Source organism: Taeniopygia guttata, chromosome 18, assembly GCF_048771995.1.
Source record: "Taeniopygia guttata chromosome 18, bTaeGut7.mat, whole genome shotgun sequence".
NCBI lineage: Eukaryota > Metazoa > Chordata > Aves > Passeriformes > Estrildidae > Taeniopygia > Taeniopygia guttata.
In genome coordinates this window covers 9,917,757-9,931,574 of record NC_133043.1, presented here as the reverse complement: position 1 = coordinate 9,931,574, position 13,818 = coordinate 9,917,757, and the positions used below count along the sequence as shown (strand labels likewise).

At 39.4% G+C, this 13,818-nt stretch overlaps 1 protein-coding gene across 2 annotated transcripts in view; it reads left to right on the top strand.

Annotated features, from left to right (window-relative positions):
* Window positions 1-13,818, top strand: part of CA10 (carbonic anhydrase 10) — a 122,581-nt gene that overhangs the window by 18,061 nt on the left and 90,702 nt on the right. For both annotated transcript variants that reach the window (XM_072936883.1, XM_041719817.2), the window contains exon 3: window positions 13,152-13,226. In XM_072936883.1, coding sequence (XP_072792984.1) covers window positions 13,152-13,226 — 75 coding nt within the window. The remainder of the gene's footprint in view (window positions 1-13,151; window positions 13,227-13,818) is intronic.

Genomic DNA, 13,818 nt, shown 5'->3' with positions numbered 1-13,818 from the left:
AGAGAATAGAATTTTATCACTGTCTCTGGCAGAATTTGTGTTGCTTGGCAACACACTTTAACCAGATTTTCTGATGGTGGTCACTAATTGTGTGTTCCTAGTTTCCTCCAAGGCCTGATTTGGAGATGGGCTAAGTATTTACAGCTGAAACAGGTCAATGGGAGAAATATTTTATATGTATCAAATGACCTACCAGTCTAAATCCTGTAAAAATGTTTATTGGGGCTATCAATTGTCTACTTAAAGGTAGTGAATCTTTCTCTGACTCGGACTTTCATTTGCACATCTGAATAAAAGGGACACCACCTCTTCAGAAAGCACCTCTTTCATTCAGGGAATGAAACTGAAACATTTTGGGAGTTTGAGTCGTGTGCTAAAAATCCATTATACTTGTACCTTGAAGTGCCAGGAAGTCTGGCTGACGTGGCCTTTCATGGCACTGCTGGTTGGCTTCAATTAATGAGCCTTTGAGGGTTTTTTTCTGCACTGAGGGTCTCAGCAGCCCTTTCAGTGTAAGCTCAGTCTGAGTGACAGCGTCAGGGAAAAAACCTCAAAGAGCCATCTTAAGGAAAAGCATAAAACAAAGCCAGTCCCCTCTTTTACCCAGCTTTTCTACTTCCAACTACAACCCTCAGCTGAAGTTCTAGCAGATCATCTGACCTAGGAACCATTAGGTTCTTCCATAATTGTTGGGTGCAGATCTGGGTTCAGATCGTGTTCTGTTGAAGTCATTGTGGATTTGACCAGATGAAGTAGAGGAGAAAGAAGATCAGTCCCTTAACAAGACAGTTTTTGTGTCCTGCTCAGCAGAGATATCACAGCCTTGTGAGGAGAGCAGTCTTCTTGTTCACTGTGATTTAGAATGAAGGTTGGAAACCTTTTCCTTCATGAAGTGCAGACAGGTCTTTTTGAGACCTTCTTTAGAGGAAAGAGCAAACACTAAAATTCATCTCATTTCGTCATGTTACTGTAGGGTACTGTTACTGTGACTGTGGACCATATGTAACTTAGGGGCTTCATCCAGCCCCTAAAGTGCTGATTAATTTGTGTATTGAGGATCACAGACCATCCAGCTCTACCCATGCATGGAAAAGTATTAACAAATTTCTATATTAGCCTTTTATAAAAGGATAGCAGCGTGTGTAGGAGGTAAGTAAAGCATCCATTAGGATGTTCTGTTCTTATCCATTAGGAATGACTGTGGTTCTTATTTCAAAGCCTGGAGAAATATAAGCTATTAAAGCAGTACTTTCTACTTTTACAATACCTTTTAGTCTAATATCTCAAAATATTTTCTACTACTCATTATATAGAAATAAAGAGACGCTGTTGCTCAGGGTGTACAAACCTCTCAGGGTAGGTCAGAGACGGCTGACTCACAGTTCACTGCCAAATCAGAATGGTCATGCTTTGCACTGCATTGCACAGCGATAATTGCCTGGACATACTATAAAGTAATGAAAAAGCTGCCTTGAGGGTCTGGAGGCTCACAGGTCCAAATCTTGTATTATTCTTAATGCAGATTTATGCGAGGCAGGGCAGCTTGGAGCTAGCTGATACTCAAAATAGGGTAAATTACACCAGTTTTTATTACTTTATTTAAACTCAATACAGATGTCTCTGTTAACATTTTAAGTGGATTCTGACCTCATTTATGCTGATTTATGGTTGAAATCGTGTTTGGAGTTGTGACACCAACCCTGCTGGTACAGTACTATTTTCTATTGACTGACTTCACATGGATTGATTGTGCCCCTCTGGGTGTCCCCACAAGACTCTGACTTCATTGAGAAACAGTTCTGGGGAGAAGGATGATGATGAATATACAATGAACGATATAAATGCCTGTTTAGGATGACAATTAACCTAAGGAAATAGACCATTTTATGTCCCTCATGTAATTTATCACTGTCTACCACATTTCAACACAGTACCAGTGCAGATGATGCCACATTAAATTCAAGAATGTTGCCAAATGCAGATGAACAGAAAATAATGCTATTATTAAGCAGGCTTTTGGAGTCTAGGGTTAATTTCTTTTTCTTAGTTAGTCTGTCTTTAGCATTTCTTGTCACTTTTTGTATAGCTGAGGTGAATGAAAAGTTGTTCAGGGGAGAGCAGGAAGACTGGCACTTGAGATCAGCAGGGGTAGGATTTTAAAATTGTTGTGCTTTTTGAGACAGTTGAAATTTGCTGACCTTCCAGAACACCTTGACATTTACTCAAATTCCAGCAGAGTTATCTGTGGATTCCTGCTGTGTTTAATAGCAACAGGATGGGGAATGCCTAACATTTTAATGTGTGCTTAGCCTCTGATCTGTGACATGTCTATAATTGTATATTGAAAATTCTTTAAAGATGTCTGATGAAAAGTGATTAGTGACCACTTTTAGATTATCAATTTAATTTACAAAATGGAATGTCTAATCTTTGGGAGTTTGTTTTAATACTCAGTAATGTAGCTTGATGGCCCACAGAACCTTACTTTTTTTTCCCCTTTTACTCTTTGATGTAAAATAGCTACTTAAGGAATTAAAGGAAAGACTATATTGACATGCTTATGTGGTAAAGGTAGAGTTTGCTAAATGCCAGTCAGGCCAAAGTGTCATTTTACTTATGCCAAATACACTAAAAAGTTGAACAATTGAATTAAATACTGCCCAAAGAAGAAAAATTGTTCTTTTGCTGTGAGCTGTTTTTGGGATAGGGGAGAGGGAAGGGTGTAGATCTCCTTTCCACTCAAATCCAATCTACTGTTATCCCTGCAAAGACTGTTAGAATAAATATTGCCTTACAACTGCTAGGATAAATATTGAGCATTACCAGATTGCCATTGAAGAAAAGCATCTTTTAAGAAAGCCTGGGCCCAAAGTTTATTATTTTGGGGTAGTCTCCTGGTTCTTTGGGAGTAAACAGATACTACTTATTTCATTAGTACCTGAGTTTGCTTTGTGCAGTGGTCTGACATCTCCCACTCACTCAGGCTTTCTTTCTAAGGACAGAAAATAATGAGATAGAATAAATATCATCACCATTGTGTGAATGTGCTCCTGGCATAGCCTTGCACCCAACCAGCAGAGATGGGCAGCAGCAGCACAAATCCAGTGCCACATTCTTCAGATCTTCTTCAACCCAGTTGAGGGTTGAGAAAATCACAGTTAAAGAAATCCCTCCTCAGAAAGAAAGGTTATGATGCAAAACCTTTTTGTTCTGTACTGGTACTCAGTGCATATTTGAAATCATCAGGAGAATTCCTTACAGTCTGAGTGCTTTGGAATGCCCCTGGTGTAAGCTGCTGTGAGAGCAGCATTTATCAAAGTGTCGTGTTCGGCAGAGTGCTGCATCAGTCTTGTTAAATCTGATTAATCATCACTTGGACAAGAAAACTCTGGGAGTTATACTGGTTGCTGGCATTACTGAGAGTTATAGACTCAAGTTCCTTATGCTGTGCCAATAAGAAGACCATAAAAACACATGAATTGGAGAGGCAGGGAAAGAAGACATGATCTAACTTTGGGAGCTGGAGACAGGCACAGAAGGGATTTGGCCAAAAGTCTGACAGAATAGTTTGAAGTAGCTGCAGTCTTGGTTAAACTGTTTGTTCTCCAGCACAATAATGGGATCTCCCAAGTCACTTGTATTTTACATTTGCTCTACCCTATGACCACAACACCTTCCCGTTCTGTGCAGCTGAGGGAAAACCTGGCTTTGCCTCCTGCTGGTTGCAGTGAAACTGTCCTGAAGTTGAAAACTGGATAAATGACCCTAGTGTGAGATCCTTCTGTCATTCAGGTTTGACCCTAAGAATCTGCCTAACAGGTCTCAAAATAAAATTTACAGAATCAATAGTAATATTTGTTGCATAATTGTATAATCACCCAGCCAGGGATGATGGACTTTGCTTGTGTGCAGGATTCATCAGCCCTCGCTGGGTTTTCCTGGTGGTCACTGTAGAGTTTCCTGAACAGCTCAGCAGATATTTGTGCCAAGGACAGAACCAAAATGAACGAGTTCAGTGTCTCCTGACAATTTTAATATCTGTTTTAATGTCAAACTTCCTTATTTTGTGTTGACACAAGCAATATTTTGTTTATTATAGATTAATTTCAGTATTCCAAATACTTTTTTAGAAACTGATAATCTCCTGAGTTGTTTGCCTAGCATTCAGGAGGTTATTTCAAGTGGACTTGAAGATTTCTGAGGCTGGCTGAGATATTATGCATAAAATTCAGTATATTCTAATTTGAAGATTAAAGGAAAGGAAATAACTGGAGTCTGACTTCTCCTGTCAGCAACATTACTGACTTCTGCGTGCCTTTCCACCCTTTCTTTGGCTTTTTAATTTGTACCTCCAACCTTTTCTTCATCTGTAAATCCAAGGCATGAGTGGGAAAGGCTGAAAAATGGGGAAGGAGGCGAGTACAGGAGACACTGTGTTTGTGTCGCAGTTAGCTGGTTTTATTTGCCAAGTCTCCTCCATTTTTTCTGGGCATCCAGGCATTTTTTTGCCCCACCGGCCAGTTGGGGGTCACAGCCACATCGGGGAAGTTTCCTCTCCCTGGACTGACTGCCAGGCAAAAGCCTCCCCAGGGACAGGGCTAACACATGTACAGTCTTTACAGGAATTCTTCAACTCATCTGTAGCATATGTTGAGCCATAAATAAAAATCAGATTGGTCCCGCTCATATGGTCAGAAAAACTTTTTTTTTTTTGACTTGGTGATCTCAGAAAACTCCAGGACATCAAGTTTAAGTGCAGAGGATTTAGGTTGTCCAGTGAGCTGTGAGATGATCTGGATTAGTGCCCTATCAGCCGCAGGATGACTGAAAATCTGAGACTCTGAATCCAGGTCAATATAATCAAAATAATTCTGCCTCCCCTTTGCCATGAGCTTTTGAAGGATGGTCTTGTTTGTCACATTGCTTTTGCTTGGGTGTCAGCCAGGAGAAAAGGACTTTGCCTGTGTCAGGCATGGGCATCAGTTTGTGTTGACTCAAATTGAGTAAAGTTTAATACAAGACCCACAAACTGCCACTCCTAGTTCTGCTGAGTCCTCAAGGGACACTGGAGGCACCTTTTCCCCTTTTTCAGTTATGTCCCTAGTCAAAACCATGGGAAATGGTCATAATAGTATTGCTTAAGCATTTTGAATTCCCTGTGTAATACAAATCTCTTTGAAATGTTTCCATATCATGTTATGTGCTGCAAGATCCCATGTGCTGTAGTATTCTGTGGATTTGAGGCTATGTGTATTTTCTAGGATCAAGTACCTGATACTGATGCCATACCATTATTTTTGAGGTTTATTGGAAGACTGAATTTTACCCCTTGAGTCTGCCTAAACAGTGATGAATGCTTAAATTCGGGACACAATCCTTTCATGGGAAGACTGACAAAGAAGTAATTTCTCTTTCCTAAAGCGAGAGATTTGGGAAAACATACAAAAAAAGTATCTGTGGCAGCTAATAGGACAGTCCCCAATTGTTTGTGCTACTCCTGATGAGTAACTTTGTGTTTAGAGAGTGCAGAGAGCAGCTGGGGCAGAAACCCAATGAGACATCAATACTGGTATGTGCTGCTCAGGAAGGAACTTAGTGGTTTCCTTTTAGAGGAAGCCCTATTAATTTAGCATTAATAATGCATTGAACTTTAAAGCATCAAGGATATTGAGGCCATTTCTTTGAAGTTGCTGAGTGTCCCCAAACCATGCTGAAATTGATAATTGGTGGGAGTGGAGGGTTATGCAGTGTGATGCTGTGAAGTTGGTATCACAAGGTACCTTGCTGCTTGTTATTGCATTATAGAGCTTTTCAGACTTTATATCTAGACATAATTAAACAACTCAAGGGAGAGGAATTAACACGAATAGGCTGCTGGGTGTGCTGATGGTCCCATCAGAGACTCTGGGAAACACCAAGACAGCCAAATTGCATTAGTGTGGTTTGGGTTCCCTGAAGCCCTGAGTGTGCCATCAGTGACTGAGGTGAAAGATGCTGAATCCCCCATTCCTTGCAATCAATACTATGTTCCAGTTGCTGCTATACAGCTGTAATTTTTTTCCCCAGCAATAATTTAATTGCTTTTATTTCTTACAGTACTTCAGCTCTGGAGAAATTTTGACTCTTGTGCCAGAGAAGAAAGAGAGCAATATCTCCTTCAAAAGTAATATGAACCCCATAGATATTAATGGTTCCTGAGGAAACAGAGGCTTACATCCCTAGTTGGTAGTAATTTCTGGGTAAAAGCTTTGGTGTTCTTTCACTCAGAGCTGCTCAACTTCCCCAGACAGCAATACAGAAGTTCCCCGTCTCTCAGTTGTTTCAGAAGTAAAATTTTGCCAAAGAAGAACACAAAGCATGTATTATTTTAAAAAATGAAGCAAATAACATTGTGTAATGCTTCCTTAGTACTCCATAAAGTTCTTGTAGAGGGCACACACCATCTTTTACATTATGTGGTCTCAGTCCTGGACACGTGTTTTATTCACATTAAAAGGAAAGCAGCTTTATAGGGATGTTTGATATTCTACAAATTGAGTGAGTGGTGGCGAGTTTAATGTCCAGTTGGGTGTTCTTCATCAACATCATTGGGCATTATTCCTGCTTACAGATAAGCTTATTTCAACACATTTGATAATATTCAGAGGTCAGAAGAAGTTGTTAAGTAATTTTATTTCTACCCTCCTCAAAAACCAGCTGCAGGGAACCAGTAGGTGCAACAGTTTGCTTTGTTATGGTGTAAGACCACGTTGTCACTGCTCCCTGCATCTGTATGAGCCTAGTGTGAAACTAACCCTTTGGCCAAGGTTTATAATTGGAATCTTATCAGAAAACAAAATCACCATAAATAGAAAACAGACAGAATAGTCAAGTCTCTGTGCCAGAGCAGAGTTCTAATGGTAGTGCCTTACTTTTGCCCTCAGATGTGATAAAATCAGGTCACATCCGCTTTTCTTGTGTTGAATACTGCTTGGAATTCACAGCAGCAGTGAGAGCTTTTACACATGGGGATGGAGGAAGAAGGATTTATGGAATTGGAAGGTATTAACTTAATGAAAGAGCATTTGCATGTTTTCTGAGCAAAATGTTATCCAGAAAAAAAGGAAAAAAGAAAAAAATCTGGCCTAGCTGATGAAAGCATTTTATTTATTGGTGCCTTTATAATCCTGTGTTTTGTTTTTCCTCCCTCAGCGTATGCACAATGTAGGCTGTGAGATTCATAAGCAGGCCAACCTTTCTTGTCCTGTAGCTACTCATCTATAAATGATGCTTTATTTACTGCCTGAAATTTCTGTTGTTAAGGTCTTTTAATATAAAAAAGGCTGCATAAAAACATCTTAAATACAGCTGCAATTATGTACAGACTTGTTTTAAGCAAACTAAATATTAATTACAGAGGGCTGAATCTTCAGCTTATTGCATCCGCTTAGTTCCCCTGCTGCTAGGTCCACTTTGTACATGTGTATCCATTTGCTCTAAGAGGAGTTTGTTGGTGTGGGCCAAAAGCTGGTACTTGTATGACTGAAGGTGTTGAAAGTTATATTTTAGATTAAGTCTATCTTCCCTCCAAATTTTAGGTAACCTACCCTTGGGTTTAACAGTGCACAAAATATCCATGTAAAATTCAGTAATCAGAACTACTTAAAATAATTACAAAGCAGGTGTTGCATAAGATTGTGGAAGTGGAGTTCAGCAAAAACAGTTAAAATTTTTCTTACAGCTTTTATTTTTATCTTGTTTTAAACTGCCTTGTCCTGTTTTCTGCAGGACTACATTTCTGGTAGGAACTGTAGTCTGGCAGGACTCATGACCTTCTGAAACACTGCAGGGAAATTCCTCTAATTTTAATCTCTGCCATTAGGCACTGCTGTCTTGGATTACTTGTCAGTGACTGATTAAGACACCTTGAGCATGATGAAGCTGCTCAGAGTGATCTGTGGAACTCTGATGGAAAATCAAGTAGCATTAAATAGCTAAAGCAATAGGCTTATGCTGGCTGTGAGAGAAGCAGGATAAGGTTTCTAAGTGAAGATCACACCAGCATCTAATACCATGTAAATATATCTTTCACTTGAAGTGTTCATCATTGTAATCACAGATTTGAGGATTTCTATTTCTTGTAGCAGACCCTCTGCCATTTTTCTGTGAGTTTCCTACTGAAGCATTAGCAATGACTTAATGTGTTACACTAAATTTATTATGAAACTAATGGCTCATAGTTGCACTGGTTTTATTTTTAATCTCATAACTATGCAGAAGGGGAAACAATGATAAAAATGTTGTCATATATTTACTGCCAGGGCAATACCAGTCAGGTTATCACAAGCAAGACTTCTATGACGCAAGATGAGATAAACTGCAGAATAATTGATACAGCAATCAGAAGAGTTCAGATCAATAAAATCCAGGTGGAAAAAGATCTTTTCCTAAGTGCTGCAAGCCTGATTCTCCCCTGCTTAGCATTTTCATCTGTGTGAAGTGGCAGTGAAGTGAATGGAGAATTCTGATCTGGCAGGGTTCAACTCTTGGCTTGGCCTCAGATGTGAATGACATAAACGGTGCCATCAGATAAAAGTGTTTCTATGATTCATGTAAGTATAGAATGTAAATAAGTAATTGTAGAGTGGCTTTTTTATATCTTGCAAATAAGCATATTTACTGAGGGGCGTTCTGTATTCGCTGCAGCATTTGATATTATGTCAATGTCAGCACTCCAGCAAGATAAAGACTTCTTGGCACTGCAAATGCTGTGCAGGTATTCCAGCATCTGCATTGTGGTACCTGGTATCCAACACAATGCTATCTGATAATTTTAAAATACATTTACTCACGCAGTAATAGCTTTTCTTTTTTGAAACATGAGGCTACTCACTTTAGCCTCTAAGCTAGGGAGAGGTAACTGCTGACTTTATGGGCCATTGGCACCTTTGCTGTTTGCATTTCCTGTGCGTTTTTATGATCCTCTATGAAGCTGTTTCCCTGTACGTGGAAACCACTGGGAAACAAGAATGCCCAACAACTTGTAGATTTTAGCCTGTAATTTTATGCTCCACAATGAGACATACCTAAAGTAATCTGACAGAATGAAAGCAACACATGTCATATAAGCACCAAATAAATATCCTGTCTCCTCTGCAGCAGCTTGATTGAAAGAGATCTGACATAATGGGTGTTGTATCAGCAGAGCTACTAATCTCAGATACCAGAGATTGCAGTGCTAGAGGAGGAAACACTGCACAAATGGAGGTCATTCAGTATCCTCGAGCACTTGGACAACTTTGTCATTTTGGACTGTTCCTGTTAATGGCAGAATACAGTGCTGCTGCTAAAAATGGTTGTTGCAGAGCTCCTTTTGCAGTGTCTGTTCAGAGGGGCTTGTTTATTTTCATGCCTTGGAAAACCAACTTTTCTAGGAAGCAAAAATCATATTCTGGGTTTTAGTGGTAAAAGCAGGAGCCTTGGAGGTACCACAGGTGGAAGTTTTTTTTTGTTTTTTAAGATATTTAACCCTCTTCAGGAATACAGGATTGCTTTCTAGACCTTTTGTCTCCCCCTGCCAGCAAGAAGCTGCCATGGAGGAGCTGCAGTGTTCTGGTGGGACCACAGCGGTGTCAGAGGCCACACAGAGAGACCACGTCTCTTCATGTGGTCCTTGGGTGGGAGAATTGCAGGAAGAGGTACAGTAGTTTAACTGAAAGCAGAAGGATGCTGAGAGAATTTTGCTATTTTCATGTATCAGGAGATGGCACATAGGAAGAATCCATTTCCTTGGCAACAATCCTTGAGCCATAAGGTTGAACCTGTTTACTGAGGCACAGAGCCATTCTGTCAGATGGGCATTAATACACCAATTGCAGAGAGCCTGTGTTGTGTGTGCATCAGGTGTGAGTGTCCCAGATAGGATTCCCAGCAAGGATTGTCCATATGGCTGTTCATTCTAATTTTATATTCCCTTGTACCATTACTAATCCAGGTATGGGTCTGATTATGTTTCAAAAACAGGGAACAGCTTTTTCCTCCTTTTGTTAGTCCTCTTGCCCACTTGCATAAAACAGATTGGAGTGATGGTTTAGGAGAAGTTTCTGGAAGACAAACTTTCTCCTTGGCCTTACCAGACCTCTTCCTTCTGCATTCAGAGAAATGAGAGCTTTATAAATCTTTTCCCTTTTTAAGTAACGTCCCTGTAGACTTCATCCAAGTAAATCTTTGGCACCAAGCTGGATTTCACCTGCACTGCAGAGTAGAAATCTGTGTTCAGTCACTCTCTGCATTACCTTTCAGGATGTTTTGCCTGGACTGCTATACAACACTGAGGTGTCAGGGTTCAGGAAAGAGCACAGCACTGGAGATTGTCACTGAACTGCCCCCTCACAACCCCACCTGCCTTGCCTCTTGGTTTCCTCCATTAATTCAGTTCTGTGTATATCAGCAGTGCTGCTAGGATTGCTCTTGCTCTACCACAGATATAGCTTGGGCACAACATCTTAGTTTGGTGTTGTACTTTCTGTGTTTCATTTTCATGTGAATTGAGAGATAAGGATCTGATATCTGAGGAATGTGTGGAGTGATGCCAGGTCATGCTCTTGTCTGATAGCTGAAGCAACTGCACTGGCATCCAATTATTTAGTACAGAGCTTTGATAATCTAGTTTTCTTGCTCATTTCATGCAGCCTGTTCCATACTAATGAAGCAGATAGGAAGAAATGTCATCAAAATATTTTTTTCCTGCTATTCCTTTTGGAGCTAGCCATTGTAAATATTGGGGTAACCCACTGAAGCAGAACTGCAGAGCCATCATATTTCGATTTTGGTTTAATATAAACTCCAAATAATGGATTATACTTCACTTCTGGACCTGGCATGTATCATTCAGATTGCCCCAGAGTGGGAAAAAGCAATATATTTTTCAATTGTATACATTTTGATGAATGCTGATACTACACAGCTGCATTTGAAAATACCCATCCTACCCAAATTCTTAGCTTGCTTTTATCTCTCCTTTTCTATATATATATGATTTTTTGAGCTACGTCTAAAATGCATCTGCCTCTTCCTGGCTGAACTGATTTGAGCTGTGTGTCTGACTACAAGATGCACTTTAATGCAGTGTAATTTCATGGGAAATTTGAAGTAGAAGAATTATGGCTGTACTTTGTTGGGACTCCTTAGTATCCTTTCCTGCTGCCATTTTGAAATCTTTAAGAACTTCTCCTGCTGAGGACATGAAAGCAAGTGTTGAGATAAAAAACAAAAAAAAATGCAGTTCAGACTGGATAGGAACAATTTTCTGCTCACATATTTTGATTGTGCATTGGGATTTGCCATTTTCCAAATGGTTGTACAGTGCAGTCTAGCACAACTAAGCCATACACAGTTGGAGTTCTCCAGGCAATGTTATAAAAACTAAAATATGAGGACATTTTCATCTGCAGACTGTAAAGGGTGCAGGGTGGAACAGTCCCTTCAGTGTAACACATGACTACCCAGTTAATGGAACAACATCAGTCCTGCAAGGAGAAATCTGCATCCACATGTAGCCCATCCCACTGGCATGGCTGGCTTTTGGTAAGGCAGTGTGCTGGTCCTTCTGTCAGTACATTTCATTAAAGTACATTTAATTAACATAAGTTTTACTTTTGTTTCTGCAATATACAGTCAGTTAAATCATAAATACTGTTTTGTAACCTGATAGAACAGTATGTAATGGTCTTTATCTTGTATCCCTTTTACCCTGAATTTCACATCCTCTTCATAATTTTTAATGACAGCAACAATTTCTATTACGCTGCTGGAACTTTTCCCAGGGTAGTTGTGTTTTTCATAAATAATATGTGATTTAGAATTTAAACTGCAGCAAAAAAGCTGCTAAATCCAGCATCTTCTGTGACTGCAAATTTATGTTAAAAAAACCAATTGGCCCTAGTGAAAGAGATTGAAAATATCTTGAAAAGAAAACAACCTCAAAATCTAAGTCAAATGATGCACAAGGTAACTGAGCTTTCTGCAGCCCAGGGAGAGTTGCTCTGGATAGGAACATACCAAGCAAACCACAGGTGAAGGCAGAACATATTGGTATATCAGCTCTTCTCTCTTATGAAGATCAGCTGAACGTTTGTTTTGCTGCAGCTGCAAAGTCTGAAAGTAGAAAAAGTTACAATAATACAGTAAGCAAGGACATGAAACAATAGCTTAGAGTTTTAGGCTTGGCTAAGATAGACTTTAAGACTGTAGAAAAAAATGCTTAGCAAGACTGTAGAAGGTTTTAAGTTTAATAATGAAGTATTTGTGTATTGTTAATAGAGAGCATACAAGCAAGCATTGTGTGAAGTAGGTGTACATGTGCTTTTAGTGATTGGCTAGAACAGTTGTCTGGAAGCTTTAGCAATATGCTATTGGCTAGGAAGTTTTTCAAGTGCTCTGTAACAAATAAATCTTTGGCTGCAGCTGTCAAGATGTGAGCTATTGCCATCTTTCTATTGTCTCAGCCATATCATGAGGTTGATGCTGCAATAAAATCTCAGGGAAGTTATCCCATCAGTCCCATTCTGTTTGTGAAAAACCACCAACACCAACAGAGAAAATGGAAAAAACCAAATTCCTGCTTCAGCACGGGAACCTGAGCAGTGTTGGGGATGCTGTGGGCTGTGCCTTTCTGGCCTGGTTTTGGAACTCAAAGCTCGTGGGATGGTGTGAAGCAGTGGCAGACACAGATATTATTGGCTGTGGTTCACTCTGCCACTTCTTTGCATGCAAAGTGAGAGATCATTGGAAAACTCAGGAAAGGAGAGAGATCACTGGACTCAGGTATTGACTACAGAGCACTCTTTTTCTCTGTATTTTGAACCCATATTGACTTTATAGGTGGCACAGAAGCCAGAGGTAGTGCTCTAAATCCTCATTTTCTACCAGAGCTGCTGAGTTTCATGATCAAATCTTCCAAAGCGGAGTATATTTTACTGTGTGGTGAACAGGGACAAAGTTCTTCAAGATACATGTGCATAGCATGATTCTATAGATTGAATAAAGATCACCTAGGAATTTGAGTCACTCTTCTGTAGAGGATAGTAACCTGTTTAAAGTTCCTAAAGTTTAGCTACTTAAATCCTGTGTTTGGCCCTAATTTTATAGTTTCTTTGATTATTTCTTTCTAGCTCAACAAAATTCACCAAAAATCCATGAAGGCTGGTGGGCTTATAAGGAGGTGGTCCAGGGAAGCTTTGTTCCTGGTAAGTGTAATTTTAAAATTTTAGACTTCCTTAATTTTTTTTTTTTCACTGGAATTAGTATAGTTGGATTTGGGGAAAATATTTTGGGTTGATTTGTTTTCATTGCAAAGATTTTTAGTTGACAAGTGCTCAACATCACATTATTGTGAAGTGCAGAAAGGTTTCTGTTAATCCATCATCCAAAAACCATGGCTGTTTTTCAGGGCAGAAATCACTTTAATGACATTCCTGGTTTCTCTCAGTAAAACCAACATGATGCTGCTTTGTGAATGTGTAGTTCTGTGTGTAGAAAAGGGAAAGGGACTGAAAAGTATAACTGCTAACTGGATGAAATCATTTATCTGTCGTAGCACTTCTAGGTAATAGCATTTCTGCAAATTTAAATTAGATTTTTGAGTAGATGAGGACAGGAACCCACTGCATGCAATTGTCACTGATTTTTGTTTAGTAAACAAAGTATGAGTGAAAAAACTAAATAACTGGGCTTCATTGTAAATGTAAATTTAGTAGATTTAGTAAATGATAAATTTACTATGGTTTAAATGATAAATTAGATTTAGTAAATGATAAATAATCAAGAGGCAGCTAAAAG